Here is a 15,887-nt window from a genome sequence, read left to right on the forward strand (position 1 = left end):
GGGGGGGGGGGGGGTTTACAAATGTTAAACAAAGGCCTGGAGAGGGGCTGCCCCTTCAGGGAGCAAACAGCCACGCAGCCTCTGAGTGCCATTTTTCCAGCTCTTAAAGTAGCAGATGCATTAAAATGTTAGCAATTGGGCGCCTTGGTGGCTCAGTCAGCTAAGCGTCTGCCTTTGGCTCAGGTCATAATCTCAGGGTCCTAGGATCAAGCCCCAAGACGGGCTCTCTGCTCAGTGGGAAGCCTGCTTCTCCCTCTGCCTGCCAGTCCCCCTGCTTGTGCTGTCTCTCTCAAATAAATAAATAAATAAAATCTTTCTAAAAATTTTAAAAATAAAAATAAAATGTTAGCAACTACGGTCAGTGGAGAGTAAAGAAACTAGCAGCTGTCATCCTACTGGCAACACAGACACTCCGACCATGAGACGGCTACTGATAACAAGCCCATGGATACAGGACTCACCTTTGGCCCACTCGCCCCACGCCTCAAGAATTCACCATGAAGGAACACATAGCAGAAAAAAAATAATTTACTCCAAGCCTGGCACTGACTCTCATTTTTCCTTACAATGAGTGAAGAGACAGTGTGAAAAGAAAAAACTTGGTTGCTGCAACCCCTCCCCCCAAAGTTATCTAGTAAACTGGGCTATTACACAGCCATTCAACAGGACGACTGGGTAGATGAAGAGGGGAAAATGCTAGAAAATAACGCCAAGAAAGCAGAATGCAAATAAGCAGGTTGGTCACAGGCACTATTTACAGACACTCAGCTCTGACACAGAGACCCTTCTCAGCAAATGATGGGTGTTTGTGGCATCCTGGTGTTTGGATACGGAAACAGGCCCTGAGAGGGGGAGCCTGGGGAACCGGGCAGCCTGGCTTCCGCCTGCCCCTCCAGCTGGGACAGCACAGGCGGGCGGCAGTCCCACCCGGACGGCCCTGCACACCCCAAACGCAGACACACACTTAGGTGGCTGAATGGCAGGTGCCTGCAGACAGAAGCAAGGGTGTTCTGCTGCGCTCCAAACGGTCTTTACTACTTCGCTAAATGGTTAATTCTTCCCAACAGGCTTTGTGGGTTCTTAAGCAAAAGGGCCTCATAGAAAGGGCGGGAATGTGGGCCTGGCCACACCGTCCTCTCATGGGCACTTCACGACAGCAAGAATATACACCCAAGAAGCCCAGGACAAAGCCCGGTGCCGCTTCAGAGGCACCCAGGAGGGGACGGCTGCTCGGCAGAGGCACTGAGGATTACACACGCTGCTCTGACGCCACCACAGTGCCCAGGCGGCCCCTGTACCCGTGATGAAGTGAAGCCGGGGAAGGCACCCAGCAGGATGTGAGGGAAGGTTCCCTGCATCACAGAGCAGAGCTAGGGCTCCTCTGCCAGGCTCTGCACGGTTCCTGAGAGTCAAGCATGTCCCGAGTCAAAGCCCATGTGCTTCACGTGCTGCAACGGAATTCTTAATCTGGAGCTGGACAGCTCCTGGGACACCATCCTTGAGACTCCCCAGAACTGAATGAGAGCCTCCCCAAGGCAAAATTCATATGTGAAGCGCTAACCTTCACTGGGACTGTATGTGGAGGTAGGACCTTCACAGAGATAACAAAGGTTAAATGAGGTCCTAAGGGTGGGGACCTAATTCTGTAGGGCTGGGGCCCTTACAAGGAGAGGAAGAGACACCAGGAATGCAGAGGCAGACAGAAAAGGCCATCTGCAAGCCAAGGACAGCGGCCTCGCCAGGAACCAGCACGGCGGTCACGCGGACCTCCCAAACTGCAAGAGAGACACTGTTGGTCAGGCCGCCTGGCCTGTGGTACTCTGTCACAGCCACCCCTGCTGACGCCCGGGACCCCCAGACACGCTCGATTTCCTTAGTTTTCTGGGACGTCACAGAGGCAGAGGCAGGGTGAGGGGGACGTCCAAACCACCTTCCACCCAAAATTTCTAAGAATCCAGATCTCTCATCTGAAACACACACAGGTGACATAGCACTGTGTCCAGAAGGCTCGCTGAAATTTGCAGCCACCTCAGCAAACTGAGCCACCGCCCCCTGCCTCAGGAAGCACCCCATCACCCCCCACAAAGTCCATCAACACAAAGTATCAAGGGTCATGATGAGGGTGTGGTGACACATCTCGAGATTCAAGTTATAAATTCTGGGTAAGTCCCTACTTGACAAAGGTACCAAATAATAAGACTGGACTGACACTTCTGGAAGATCGTATGAGTAAAGATAAAGAGCCGAAATCTCCGCCATCAGCACCATCAGCATGACAACAGAAGACCAAAGTGCTGATGCCCAAGCAGGGCCAGCTGCTTCCTTCAGCAGAACGTGGCCCAGGGGGAGCCACAGAGCCCCCGACAAGCGGACCGTGGTCAGCTGGGAGGGAGGTGCCTCGCCCCAGGGAGCAGGAACCCGGCCTGGAAGCATACCGCTGGATACCGGCTGGGGCACACCCACTGACAAGCAGCGGGGCCTGGTGCTCACACCCACAATCTTGGGGGCGCTGCTCTTTACAAGACAAATGTAAGTAAGGCAAACCCCGGTGCTCTTTGGAGCCAGATTAAAGTCTCGGCCCTCTACACGAGCTGGAAGCCACTCAGAGAGAGAGCACTGCAGATGCAGAACGACGAGGCGCGAAGGAACAGGGACTCAGACAAGAGGGCTTCCGTCCCTTCTCAATCCCTCTGGTTTCTTCCAGGAAAAAGATCTGAGTTTCACACTGGATATCCCCAGCCCCCTCGTGCTGCTGCTCACTTACTCGCCTCTCCTTGTAACAATGGGAGGGGGTCTCAGACAGAAGCTGGGCCAGGCGGGGACATCAGGCCGACTCCAAGCTGGTTCCTCTCCGGCGTCTTTATTTTCAGTTACCTGCCATTTCCGTCAACGAAGCTACTTCACTCAACAGGCAGTGGCTCTCCGCTGGCCGTACTCATGCAAAGTGCCCTTCCTCAGTAAAGGCATTCCGGCTTTCTTGAGTGCACCCATAAATGCACACGCACACATTACAGGTAAGTACTGGTACAGCGGTCAACGAATACCAGCACTTTGGAAGCTGGCGACTCCACCGTTCTCCTAGCCCATGGGCCCCACGTGGGGCACTGCTCAGACACCCGCTCGGCTGGACTCCAGCCTGAGGTGCGCCATGACGAGCTGCAGGCTTTCGTTACACAGAGACAGACCGGTCGTTCCCACTGCGCCCACCTTACAGGGTCTGCTCACTTCCTTCTTCGGCCCCGACTCAGAGAATGCTGGTTGGCTCCCAGACTCTGCTCTTCCCTCCCTAGCACCGAAAACCCTTAAGGGGGGTGGGGGGTCACCGCCTCCCTCGCAGCCAGGGGAGTCCTGGGAACTGGAGCCGGCCACACGGATGGGACACTCTGTGCACCTCCTCGGACACGGCCTCATGGCTCGGGGTGGGGGTCACCTGTTTTGTACCATGGACCCACTCTGCAGTCTGGTGAAGCCCATGGGTCTCTTCTCAAAAATTAGTTTACGATACATAAAACACACAAGACTACAAAGGAAATGGATTATACTGAAAAAGAACTATCAAAATGTAAAAAAATAAAAGTGACATAGGAATACACAGAATTCTTTATTATCACATTGAAAACTATTTTCCAGCAAAAACAACATTCTGAGATTTTTTTTTCATGCCACGGTTCTCACAGGCGCCTATGACTTCCATCAGTAACAAAGTCACCCATTTTGCTAACACTGCTATGGTTTCTATGGTTTGCTGCTACTTTCAGAATTGAAGGAAATGTATATTTCAGGCAGAGGCTAGACAAAAAAGTTCTCATTTCTTTCCCTATGCAAGTTCAGACCCTGAATCCTACCTGTGGAAATGGAGGAAGTCTCTCCTTTGCTCCCTCCTCTTTCTTGCTACCTGGGATGAGAATGGGATGGCTGGCACAAAAGCAGCCCTTTTGGACCACGAGGCAAGATGGAAGAAGTCCCAGTCTCTGATAAATATGGAGCCACATACCAGTCCCAGCCTGCCTACCTATGGTAAGACAGATGAACTTCTATCTCTTTAAGCTACAGTTGGTTTACTCTTTATCATATAAAACCACATAAGCCTAATTTTATATCTTTAATACTTTTTCTCAATAAGTTTAGAAACTGTTTGAACCTGACCTTTAGCAACCTTCGTTCCTCTTTGAGAGACACACTCTTCCTTCCTCACAAAAATGATCCCTCCAGAGCTACAAAGGAAACCAACTAGCACAGTTCCTCTGCAGCTGACACCTGCCAGGAGGCAAACCCCCAAACCTCGAACAGCAGAAGTTTCCCTCTAGCTCAGTGCTGTTCCCCCTCTGAAGTGTGTCCTTTAGAGCGTGCACACACCCAAGCACCACGTAGTAACTGCAGCTAAGGAAGTTAGAACTGCACACCACACTTCAATTCCACGACCAGGTACACACACACCTGACTTTACCCCCGCATTCCGTGAAGTCTGCAGTCACACAGGAGCAGCGCAAAGGCATTCCACTGATGTGCAGGCCCAAGGGTCACCCGGTATGGTGGAGGACACTCAGAAAGTACTTACTAATTGTCATCGACTCTGGCACGGAGGCAGAAGGTAACAGGCTGCTCAGAGGGCTTCCCTGGCCGGGAGGACTGGCTTCCACACTGGGAGAAAGCAGACAGAAGGAAGTTACACTCGGCCACTGGAAATACACAACCTCTCCATTCAAACACCGAGCAGGTGCTAAGTGGAATCACTCAGGTATACCTGCTAGAAGCCCGGGAGGCAGCCCTTCAAAATCACAGGCAACCTTCATCATGTGTGGATTCCCTACTTGGAAATTTGCCTTCTCACCAAAGTTTATGTGTGTCCCCAAAATCAGTACTCAGTATTTGTCTCAAATAAACAGCAAAAAGGACTGTACGTCCTGGAGGGACCTGGTGACCCCACTCCCCCCTGACGGGGTCCTAACTGTGCAGGACCTACAGGTGCTGTGTCAGAGAGCAGGGCCCTGTCCACAGGGAGAGACCACACCACCAAGCACACGTTGGGGTCATCGGTGACTCCCACCCTGGAGCTAAGGCTAAAAATGCAGATGGGATCTATCCCTACTCGCTCAAGTTTGCACCAAATTAAAAGCATGAAGACAGAAAAACAAGTGGAAGAGTAATGAGGATCGGATCCTGGTGGCATCGGGGAGACCTCAGTGCCCATCTGAGCTCCGCCACCCAACATCCAGTGACTTTGAGCAACTCAGTTTCCCTCTGACTTTTATTTGAAAAGCAGAAAACCTACATGGCACTTACTACCATATGACAGACTAAGCACTTTTCAAATACATGAGAGCTAAGTGGCTCAGATATTACATAATATTCAAATCGTGCATTATTGTGGTCAAATGCTAAAATCAAGCATAATGGGAGAGGGGGCACCCAAGTATGGCCCCCAAACCGTAAGAGTAAAGGTGGTATGCAAATGAAGTCTGATAAACACCGTCTCTCATGCTCTGAAGCCCTTGGCAACTTCACATTCTATGATGTAAGTTAAACCTGAACATAAATGTGAAATAAGTCCTTGACCTTGAATCCCAGCAGGTACACTCCCATCTTTAAAAGAGAATAAAATGCACAGTTGTGAACAGGACAACTCAATCCCAAAGGCAATTTGGCTCTGGAATACTAACCTGTACCGGGGGCCGGGCTCCGGAAGAACGTGGTCCTCTGGTCCTGTCCCGTTCTCCAGGCTCCCGAGGGGGGCATCTGTGCATAGAGAGCAGTCGCAGAGAGAAAGTCAGCGGTCTGTTTTCATTTCATTTTCTCCATGAGGCAAGGACACAGTGCAGACACTGGCTCATCTGCTAAATCAGTCGACTGAGAAATGTTTCCTCACCTGCACAATGGATTTTAATCTGCTACTTGTATTGTTTTTTGCCTATCATCTCAGATTTGGCATCAGTCACTGATAGGAGGCCCCATCCTCCCACTTAACCTTTTTGACCTTGAGCCACCTGGAATTGTACATGAAGTCCATATTCAGAGCCAGCCTCAGGATCAGAGAGTAATAATCAGCTTTCTGATAGACAAAACCACTCTCACTGTAGTGGCTTATTACAGACACAAGGGGGCAGCACAGTCTAATCACTGACAACGTCTGTCTGCATCAAAACCAGGTACCCCACTGCTTTCTAGAAAGCCGCCTCCCTGCGCAGAGGGGTGTATGGGGAAGGCATTCAGAAGAAGGGAGGCCACACATAATCTCTAGAGGCACTGAAGATTTTCATAAATGTATTAGATGCCGTTCATGTCTAGACAACCTCCAGAACAAGCAACTCTAGCTGGGATCTCAATCCTGAATCCACATCCCATGGGGCTTTCCAAAACAAAGTGCAAACCCACGGCCTTTAGGCTGGATGGTGACATGAAGGCCGGTATCAGCCATGGTAACATGTGCCTTTCGGAGCCACTTGAGGCTTCTGAAGGCCCACTGCAGAACCAGGCCAGGATGGGGGACGGGGCACAGAGGTAGAAGGGAACACAGCTCCCAGCCCCCAGCTCCGAGGCCACCTCCCTGCCCTTCCTCCTGTTTTCCCCTGAGCTTCCTCCTGCCTGAGATCCCCCAGCTCTTAAGGGGTTGTACTCAGGGAATCCTAAAATGTTTTCTCACTGTTTCTTCGACACTGCTGTCCCCAGTAAGCTATTCCACTTGCTCTTTTATTTTTTTTAAGAATTTCGAAAGGGAAACAGCAAGTGTCCTCCCCCTCGGCCTCCCCTGCCTCCCTCCCGAGTGTTGTGGTTAGCTGAAGGGTGCAGGCTCTGCCAATGTTAATTCAGAGCCAAGTTTCCTAACCTCTTTGTGACTCAGCTTCCTCAGCTATGGAAGGGGTAACACCAGTGCCTACCACACGACATTTTAATAATACCAGCCACGTGATCAAACTCACGTTTTAACACACGTATGCTCCGGTGAGAACAGTCACTCAGTGACTGCGAGCGTAACTCACTCTATAACCCAGCCTGCCTACCACAGACTCCCACCATCAAACACACACAGACACACACACACACACCGCCCCATCGTCTTTTCTCTGATTCCTTTGTGAAGGTGTCTCTGGATCACGGCTCTGCCCCCTCGGCAAATCCACAAGGTCCTGGCCCCAGCTCCCACCTGTGTGAAGAGGACAACCTCCAGAACACACACCTCTGGCTGGGATCTCAATCTGAATCCTCATCCCACGGGGCTTGCCGCCTGCCTGAAAGCTCCACTAGGATACACTGCAGGGCCCACCACCTGATCGCGACAGTCCAAAGCACTCCCTTCTGTCACCCTCTCCTCAGGGCCGTCACCTCCCTCCCATCACAGAGCTCCGGGTGCCCCAGACCAGCCAGTTCCACTTCATTATCGGCCTCTCCCTCTACGGGTCCTTGGATTCCCTGCCTTATTCCTTTGTCTACACTGTGTCCCCACCTGGATAACATTTTTCCAACGGCCAGGTGTCCACACCCTTCGGCATGCCCCATCCCCACTTCTCAGTCCACCCACTGCTCACCTGCTCAGCAAAGGATTCTTAAGCCCCCCACTGTGGGCCTAGCTCTGGCCAGGGTCAGGGTCACACTGGAACCAGGCAGACACGGGCCTGCCCTCACAGACCTCAAAGACTAGCAGGGGGACAGGAATTACCGGGTAATTACACACACACATGGTTACAAGCTGAGGTCAGGGCACTGGGGACATAGGAAGTTTCTGGCAGTGTGAACGTGAGGCCTGGCCTGCCAGGGAGGGGACAGAGGAGCCCTTATGAGCCAGCACCACTTGGGCTGCTTCCTGAAGGACGCGCACAGGGCAGGGGGCAGGAGGAGAGACACTGGAAGTGGAAGCAGGCTAGCGTGGCCAGGGGCACCGAGCTAAAGAGAAACGGGAGGAGATCAGGCCGCGTGCTGAGCCAGGGCCTGGGGCGGGGGGCGCAGTGAGGATTCTGGACTTTATCCTCAGTGCGCTGGAAAGGTTTGGAGCAAGGGAACAATGCAATTTATGTTCTAAGAAATCATTCCAGTTGCTATAAGAAGCAACTGGGTAGAAGCGGGGAGAGCTGTTGATGTCCCTCATCCCCTCCTTGCCTGCAAAACTCCGGGGTGGGGGGGCGTTACCTCGGGATCCCCCAAGAGCCGACCACGGTGCTGGTGCAGAGCAGGATCACCCATGGGTTGTGTAAAGAAAACCATGAGCCCTGAGTGGCACACGACCCACATGAGTGGGGTGCAGACCACACAGCACGCAGGCGGGTGGGCGTTACAGTCCCCTGACATTCCAGACAGTAACAGCACCCTCGGAGCCAGGCTCCCAGATCAACCACCCCAGATCGGAGCAGCGCTACAGCAGAGCCCCCGCAACCTCAACGAGCAACCCCAAAGACCCAATGGTAGGACAAGAAGTTGAAGAACATTATTCCTGATGAGGAAGTGAAAGTTCGAGGACCCAAGGTTTCAAATGAACAAGCAAGCCCTCAGAAACGGACTCTGAATTTGCTCAAAGCCAACACTAAACCCAGGACCCTCAGTGAGGAGAGAAGCAGTAATGTTTTCACATGTGCAGTGGGTAGAAGTGGGTGTTTTGTTGGCCCCCGTTGAGTACTCGCAGGGGAAAGAAACTCTGGGCGTTCTCTCTCTCTTGCAGCTTCAAAGACATGTCGGTAAACGTGCTTTGCTGTTTGCAGGTAACAGACATGCCCAGAGGAATGACTGGAGCGAATCCTCCATCCGGGTCTCGTGTGACCCGAGCAGGGTCTTCCTTCTCTGAGCCTTTAACCGCAGAAATGCAGCTCCAAAGCCTGGCCCCCGAATCCACAAAGCCTCCTCATCCAAGAATCAGAAGGACAATACTTCCGGGTGGAGAGTCCCCTTCTCTGCCACGTTCTCCCTCCCCAGATTTAGCAACCAAAAACATTCATCCTTCTCCACCACGTGCCTCCCTCCCTCTTCCGCTAAATGCCCCCCTAGGGCAGTGACGCTAGAGGCACCTACACTTTCAAAGATGATGGGGAAGGTCTCCTAAGGGTAGAGCCCTCTGTGTGCAAAGCTGTCATTAAAGACACAAAATGGCTCCCCAGCTAGAATGAGAGGGAATCATGTGTTAACCCTGATCAAGTGGGAGGGTATCGATCGGAAGGGACACCACTCAGGGATGAGCCAAAGAAAAGCAGTCTGAGAGAGACATGCTGACAGTATGCCCCACAGCTGCCCAGAAAGGCCTCCCAAGGACATGGGGATCAGGCCAGGAGCGACTCGAAGCAACCTGGCATTCGAACCAGGTAGCAGACTCCCCAGTTCTGACTCTAGTACCTTCTGCAGCCTGAGCGTCACTTGTCTTCCTATGCAACTCCTACCCACAGCGACTCTGGCCCTGAGGCTGTCACAAGTTCCAGGACTCCTGGCAGCTTTGTTACTACAGTAAATTACATAGTTGGCAGACCGGCTCACACACAGCACCTCTGAGAAGGATAATCAAGATAAGCCGGAGCTCGGGGTCCCGCCATAGTAACAAGATGAAGCCTCTGGGTCTAGAAGGCTGACAGGCAGAGGTGGGACCGCGGGAAAGCTGCCAGGAGGACGCCTTCCCACAAGGAGGCTGGAGGCCAGCCAGAAGCTGCTCTCCCTGAAGACACGGAAGGCAGGCCCACAGAGGGAGGAAGAGCGCCGAGCTCTGTCAGCCCAAACCCAACAAAACGGCAGACAGCAGCGCCCCAGGAGCAGCCGGCCCTCGGCCCCCAGGGTCTGACAGTAGAGAGGAGCCCAGCTAAGAAAGGAAGGAGCGCCGAGCGCAGGCACCGGACAGCCCAGCGACCGCTGGCCCCCTTGGTGGGGAGGGAGACAAGGTGAGTGGGGCCCTGGCTTGTCAGGTGGAAGTCATGTGGTCCCAGAGGGGGTCAGGACCGCCTGCTCTCTACATGCCCCCGCCCCTTCTCAGGCACCCTGTCAGTGCACTGCCCCTGAATGGGCCATGGCAAGGTAACCAACCCCACCGCTGGCCATGTGGGCCACAGGTGGTCACCTGAGGGAACGCAGCGGCTGGTGCTGGCCTGGCCCACAGACACCAGCTCGGCCCCTCTTGGGGATTTCAATGGAGACCCAGGGAGAAGTACCGGCCAGTATGGGAGGCCACGCGGCTGAAGTCAAACGGGGTGGGGGTAATAGTGAGAGAGAGCAAAGCCTCTCAAAGGAAAGAGGAGATAGGACAGACCCCATAAGGAAGTGTGGGGCACAGAATGGGGGAGACATAGGAGCACCCTCTGTTCCGACCACCGGCTCCCGGTCCACAGACACCCCACAGCAGGTGCCCTGCCACATGGTGCGGACAGCAGGCTCCATGGGGCCTTAGCCGGTGCCTAGCACCTTGCCCCACATCAACTTGGGGACCCTTCACCACAAATCTGAGAGGTAGGTGGGGAAGAGTGACCAGCCCTTCTTCACAGGCTGTGTGGTCAAGAGGGGATGCATTTGTCCGGATGGGCCACCTTCCAGACCTGGGCTCACGCCAAGGGCTTGCTAAGTGCCAGCGACCATTACCACCATCAGCCACACCTTCCAGAGAGGAGACCCACCTGGCGGACTGAGTCACTTCACCATGCACACTCAGGAGCCCCAGTTTCCGCCGGGAATACTGTCGCTCAGAGAGGTACCCTGCCCTGCTCATGTGGCTCCTGGGGCCGGGCTATGTGACCCCCACTCGAGACTGCTGCCAGTCGGCAGAGCACCTGCCCCTGCACTCCAGCTACTTCAAGCCGGTTTCTGTCCCCCGCCTGTGTCAAGAACAACAGTCTATCATCTGGTTCAGACTGTCAACAGCTTCCTGAGCAGTCCAGGAACTGTTATGGTTTCTTAAACCTGGCCCTGGGAGGGTGAGAAGGTGCCTGTGTAGGGTTGTGGGGGGGAGGGGGGACTGGGGCTAGCCCAGTGGTGCTGTGGGGCAGTGATGGCCACCCAGCGCTGCACTGTACCACTTACCACCCTCTGGGCACACCAGGCTCCTCCACATGCCCTCCCCCTCTCCCACCACTCCCCGTGACCTGCACTAGCTCAAGAAAACAACAAACCACACGAGAGCACACTCAACCAAATGGAAGGAGTCGGAAACACCACCCCACAGGCAGGCTCTGAGCAAGCTGCTCTCTGACCCCCCCGCACTTTGCTGCAAAGTGGGGGGGGGGGACTTTAGAGCTATGAGGTCTGTAACTTTCTCCCTAAGAGGCAAAATTAATGGTCACAACTTGTGGTCAGCCTGTACGTGCCCAGTTCCCCAAAATTCACTAGTAAAGAAAACAGACTTAGGGGCTCCTTCGTGACTGGTCAGCTGCTTTGGCCCAACCCTCACTCAGGTGGGAGCAACTCAAACACTCACGGTCAGCAAGAAGAGAAGCCAAACCCTCAGTCCCTTCCAGTCACCGGCCCCGAGCCCTGTGCCTCCGGGCTCCGTCCTGCCTACAGAGGGAACCCAGACACCCCTGCAAAGCGCATGAATGCAGCGAGGGAGGAACCAGGAACACCCACCTGCAGGGCTGTAGGAGCCCACTCCGCTGACCGGAAAGAGGACGTCGGCGTCACCGTGTAGCACCTGCAGGGGAGCCCAGCTGTGCATCTGGGAGAGGTGGGGGTTCCCATCCAGCGGCCTAAGGTGAAAGAAGACAGCTGCGTGACACACCAAAGAGCCTCCGAGGGCTCAGACCACCGCAAGCATCTGCCGGGCCTCCCTCAAGTTCCCTCTTGGGAACCAACCAGACCATGACGGGCTGCAGACAGGAGGCCCAGGCTGGGAGCGGGAGCATGCGGTCTGGAACCGACCTCATGCCTTCATTCCTCCCACCCGTGTCCACGGAGCACCTACTACAGGCCAGGCTCTGTGCTCACATATGTTCTGTGCTGGCCAAAGAGCCAGCACACAGCGTTCAGCCTGCCCTCAAGAAGCTTACAGTCTGGTGGGGGACCAGGACGTGACTCACACAATCCCGCAAGGAGATGTAAGACACCAGCTCAGAGTCGCGGAGCTGGTCAGGAAGGCCACGGAAGGCCTCCTCGAAGAAGGGAGGTTAGGTGAGAGCTGCTGGTGAGAGCGCAGGGTGAGCAGAGTAAAGAAGAGGACGGACGAGGGGGATGCAGGCGAGGGAACAGCACGTGCCAAGTTCTGAAGCAGGAGGCAGAACGGTGTCCCAGGCTCTGAAAAGATGTGAGCCACGTGACCTGGGGCTAATGTCCTGTCGCCTCGCTGATTCCCAAACCCGCATTAGTAAAAGAGCAGAATCAGAGCAAATCGTGTCTGGGTCCCTTCCAAGAAAGGGGGTCAGCTTATCCATTAACGGGGCTCACATGACCTGTCACATGGACACCTTGTCCATCGTGAAGTACAAAGGCCACCTGGACCATCTTTGTCACACCAGCTGGTTCAGTTCAATGTGTTTGGGACAGATTTGCCCACTGCAGCATTTGCCACTGGACATTTAGGAAACAATAAATACCAGGCTGTATTTGCAAGGGACTTTAAAGTTTGTAAAATCACTCTGTAACTCAGTTGTAAAGAAGTCCAAAGCAGATCATAGTCCTACCTACCTCACAAAGGATGGGAGGGAGGAAGAGGAGGGAAGGAAGGGGAGGGAGAGGGGAGACAGAAAGTCCAGGTGATGACTTGTCTAAATTCAGCATCCGGGACAAACTGAGGCTTCAGGGTCTGAGGCCACATCTTCCAAATCCAATTATGATAAGCTCACGCCTGCTGCTGGCCATGCGGCATGAGGCATGTAGCTTTTCTTTTGGTTTAAAGCGGAGATCAACACAATCTTTTGTAAAGGGCCAGACAGGAACCAGGGCAGCCTTCGTGGCCCTAAGAGTTCTTTGTAGCTGTTGTTAACAACCCTTTAGAAAGTAAGCACCATTCTTAGCTCGGGGGCAGGTCTGGCCCGTAGGCTACTTTTTCGGGGCTTCCTGAGGCCACTTGGAAAGTTTCCTTTCAGCCCTCTCTAGCTTTTGGTCCAACGTTCGGCTCTGAGCATGAAATGGGAAATAATCTTAACAGAACTTTGCAGAATCCATCATTGATCCTGCAGGTCACACCCACAATGAGCCTCTCAGGAGCCTGGGGCGCGGCAGCACAACCACAGTGGGGCCGGGTTCTGGGGTGAACTCGGCTGTACCTCTAGAATCAGTAGAGAGCCGTCCTCCTCCGGCTCGGATCCAGCAGCTGGTGACCAGGGGGACTCCCGGATACCCAGAGGCGCTCAGGGCCGCCCCTCAGGAGAAGGCAGCAAAACCACCCGTCCTTTCCTGGGCCACTGAACCGGCTCCAGGCAGGTGGGATTTTCCACTGTGTATTCTAAGGGGAAATTTTGCCACTTCCCAGAAACATATGCAGAGCACAGGTGAAGCCAGGCCCCATCAGCTGAGGTTCTGGAACCCAAGCAAAATGATTTACACTGAAATGATTCCTAAGGCAGAGACCAATTCCGAGCATGGTGCCCCAGTTGGCTTAATAATAACAGGTGTTCCTTTTCATTAGAAAAAAGAGACGCTTATTTTAAAACCTAGAACATGCCAAAAAGAGGAGAGGGGCGGGGAATACACCAAAAGCCGCACTACCAAAACCAAAACTGACGTAGACGCTCTCTCCTTAGCGCTTCTTTCTTCCTGCACATCCTTTACTTTAGGAGGTCGTAATGCAACTCAGGGCAGGATTTATAGTTGGCGTTCTTCATTCAGGATTCATTCCCAAGTTGGTCTTCACACTACTGGGATACTCTTAAATGTTACTTAAGACGTTCAAGAGCCTACCCGGTCACGGATGGAACTGCTGAATCGCTATAGTGTAAACCCAAAACTAATAAAACACTGCGTTAACTGTACAGGAATTAAAATTAAAAACCTAATTTTTTTAAAAAAGATGTTTGAGACCCGAAACGTTACGACGTTAAAGTGTAAGCGACAGAGCGGTCGGCTGTTAACAGAGGTCAGCGCCAGTGCTCAGCTTCTCGAAAGGCGGACTTTGGTATGTAGACGCAGCCACCTGTTTCCCGAGACTCTGTCCTCAGGACAGGCTCCCAGCAGTGGAATTGCTGAATCAAGTGGGATAAACATTTCTAAGGTTCCTGGCATCATGTCCAACTGTCTTCCCAGAGGGCTGTCAACATGACCGGCCATCTGTGAGGATCTGTGAGGACACCCCTGTGCACCAGCCCGGCCCCGTCATCCATCCCACAGTGGGTGCCTCCTGTGTGCCTGGAAGATACCACGCAACTGCGGACACGCTGGGAGCAAGTCCTCCCCCACGGCGCTAACCCGGGGCTCGCCTTTTATCCAGTCCTAAATCGTGGCACAGTATGGTGTCTGGTGGCACTGTGCATTTGCTTAATTGTTAGTAAGGTGTAACTTGTGTCCCTATGTTTGTAATTCTTTTTGAACTGTTTCCAACCCACTTCCCTACTGGTGTCAGAGGTCACATAGGAAGTGACAGAAAAACCCCTTTCTAAAGATATTATCCTCTTTTAAGAAAAACAAAAACAAAATGCAAAGCAAATGCTGGTAAATACTGAGGTGGGAGGGACAAGATTTTCTCTGTCATCAGAGGTGGTTTAATTGCCAGCACACAGAAACGTAAACCCAACTTCCGGCCAACAGGGCATTTCAGAGACAATCGGCGCCCTGCCGTGGCCAGAGGCTGTCACATCCGCAGCGTGCTTCTCCTGGACGGGCCACCTGTCCCTCACAAACCTGGCGGTGCTGCTCAATTGTCCGGGAGCTGGCCCTCCAGGCTCCCACACCTTTCGTGTGAACGTTAGCTTAGAATCAAAATGAAAGTTTACTCAGTAGGCCACGTCATCATTCCTCGGCTCCTCCCCAAGATGCTCTGCAGAACGTTCGATCGAGATCCCCCCTGACGCCAGGGAGAGGCTGTCCATAATCCGCAGGTGGCCCAATGGCCTCGAAGGGCCCGGGCCCCTGTAGAGGTCACCCTGCACTGTTTTGTGTGTCACACATCACAATGCCCGCGGCGGCTCACAAGCTGGCCTCCCCCTCGGGCTTCCCTCAATGGCACAGTCTGGTAGGAAGAGAAATGACTATGCCTGAGGCCAAAAACACAGAGTGAATCAACTCAGAGACACGCTCGACCACAGACACACAGAATGTGGTACCTGACTGCGTCAACTCGGCTAAGCCCAAGGTAGGAAGATATCTGATCAAACATTATTCCAGCTGTTTCTGCGAAGGTACTTTTAGATGCGATGAACACTTCAGTCACTAGCCTTTGAGATCAGATCACTTTCCCCAGTTCGGCTCCCCAACCAGTTGAAGGTCTTAACAGGAAAAGATGGCGGTCCCCCAAAGAAGAAGAAATTCTGCCAGCAGCCGGCCTTTGGACTCAAAATGTGACTCCTCTCTGGGTCTCCAGGCTGCTGGGCTACCCTACAGATTCCGGGCCTGTCAAGCTTCCACAATCACGTGAAACAATTCCTTAAAATAAATCTAGACAGACAGATATGGACGGACAGACAGTAGTTCTGCCCTTTATCTACAGGGGATATGTTCCAACACCCCCAGTGGATTCCTAAAATCCTAAAACTGTGCAAAGTACTGCACCCTACATATATACTGTGTTTTTCCTATCCATACACACCCATAATAACGTTTAATTTATAAATTAGACACCTTAGAGAGTAACAACAATAATAATAAAATAGAACGGGGTACCTGGGGGGTGCAGTCAGTTAAATGTCCGACTCTTGGTTTTGGCTCGAGTCACGTTCTCAGGGTTGTGGGATCAAGCCCCATATTGGGCTCCCTACTCAGCATGGAGTCTGCTTAAGACTCTCTGCCCCTCCCACTTGTTCTCTCTCTCTAACAGAATAAATACAATAAATAAACCTTCAAAAAATAAA

At 53.1% G+C, this 15,887-nt stretch overlaps 1 protein-coding gene across 2 annotated transcripts in view; it reads right to left on the reverse strand.

The window, feature by feature from the left end:
* Window positions 1-15,887, reverse strand: part of SNX29 (sorting nexin 29) — a 511,108-nt gene that overhangs the window by 424,930 nt on the left and 70,291 nt on the right. For both annotated transcript variants that reach the window (XM_040635311.1, XM_040635312.1), the window contains exons 9-11: window positions 11,518-11,636; window positions 5,661-5,736; window positions 4,559-4,641 (exon numbers count right to left, since the gene is read on the reverse strand). In XM_040635311.1, coding sequence (XP_040491245.1) covers window positions 4,559-4,641; window positions 5,661-5,736; window positions 11,518-11,636 — 278 coding nt within the window. The remainder of the gene's footprint in view (window positions 1-4,558; window positions 4,642-5,660; window positions 5,737-11,517; window positions 11,637-15,887) is intronic.

This window comes from Ursus maritimus, unplaced genomic scaffold, assembly GCF_017311325.1.
Source record: "Ursus maritimus isolate PB19 unplaced genomic scaffold, ASM1731132v1 scaffold_2, whole genome shotgun sequence".
In the NCBI taxonomy this organism is placed as follows: Eukaryota; Metazoa; Chordata; class Mammalia; order Carnivora; family Ursidae; genus Ursus; species Ursus maritimus.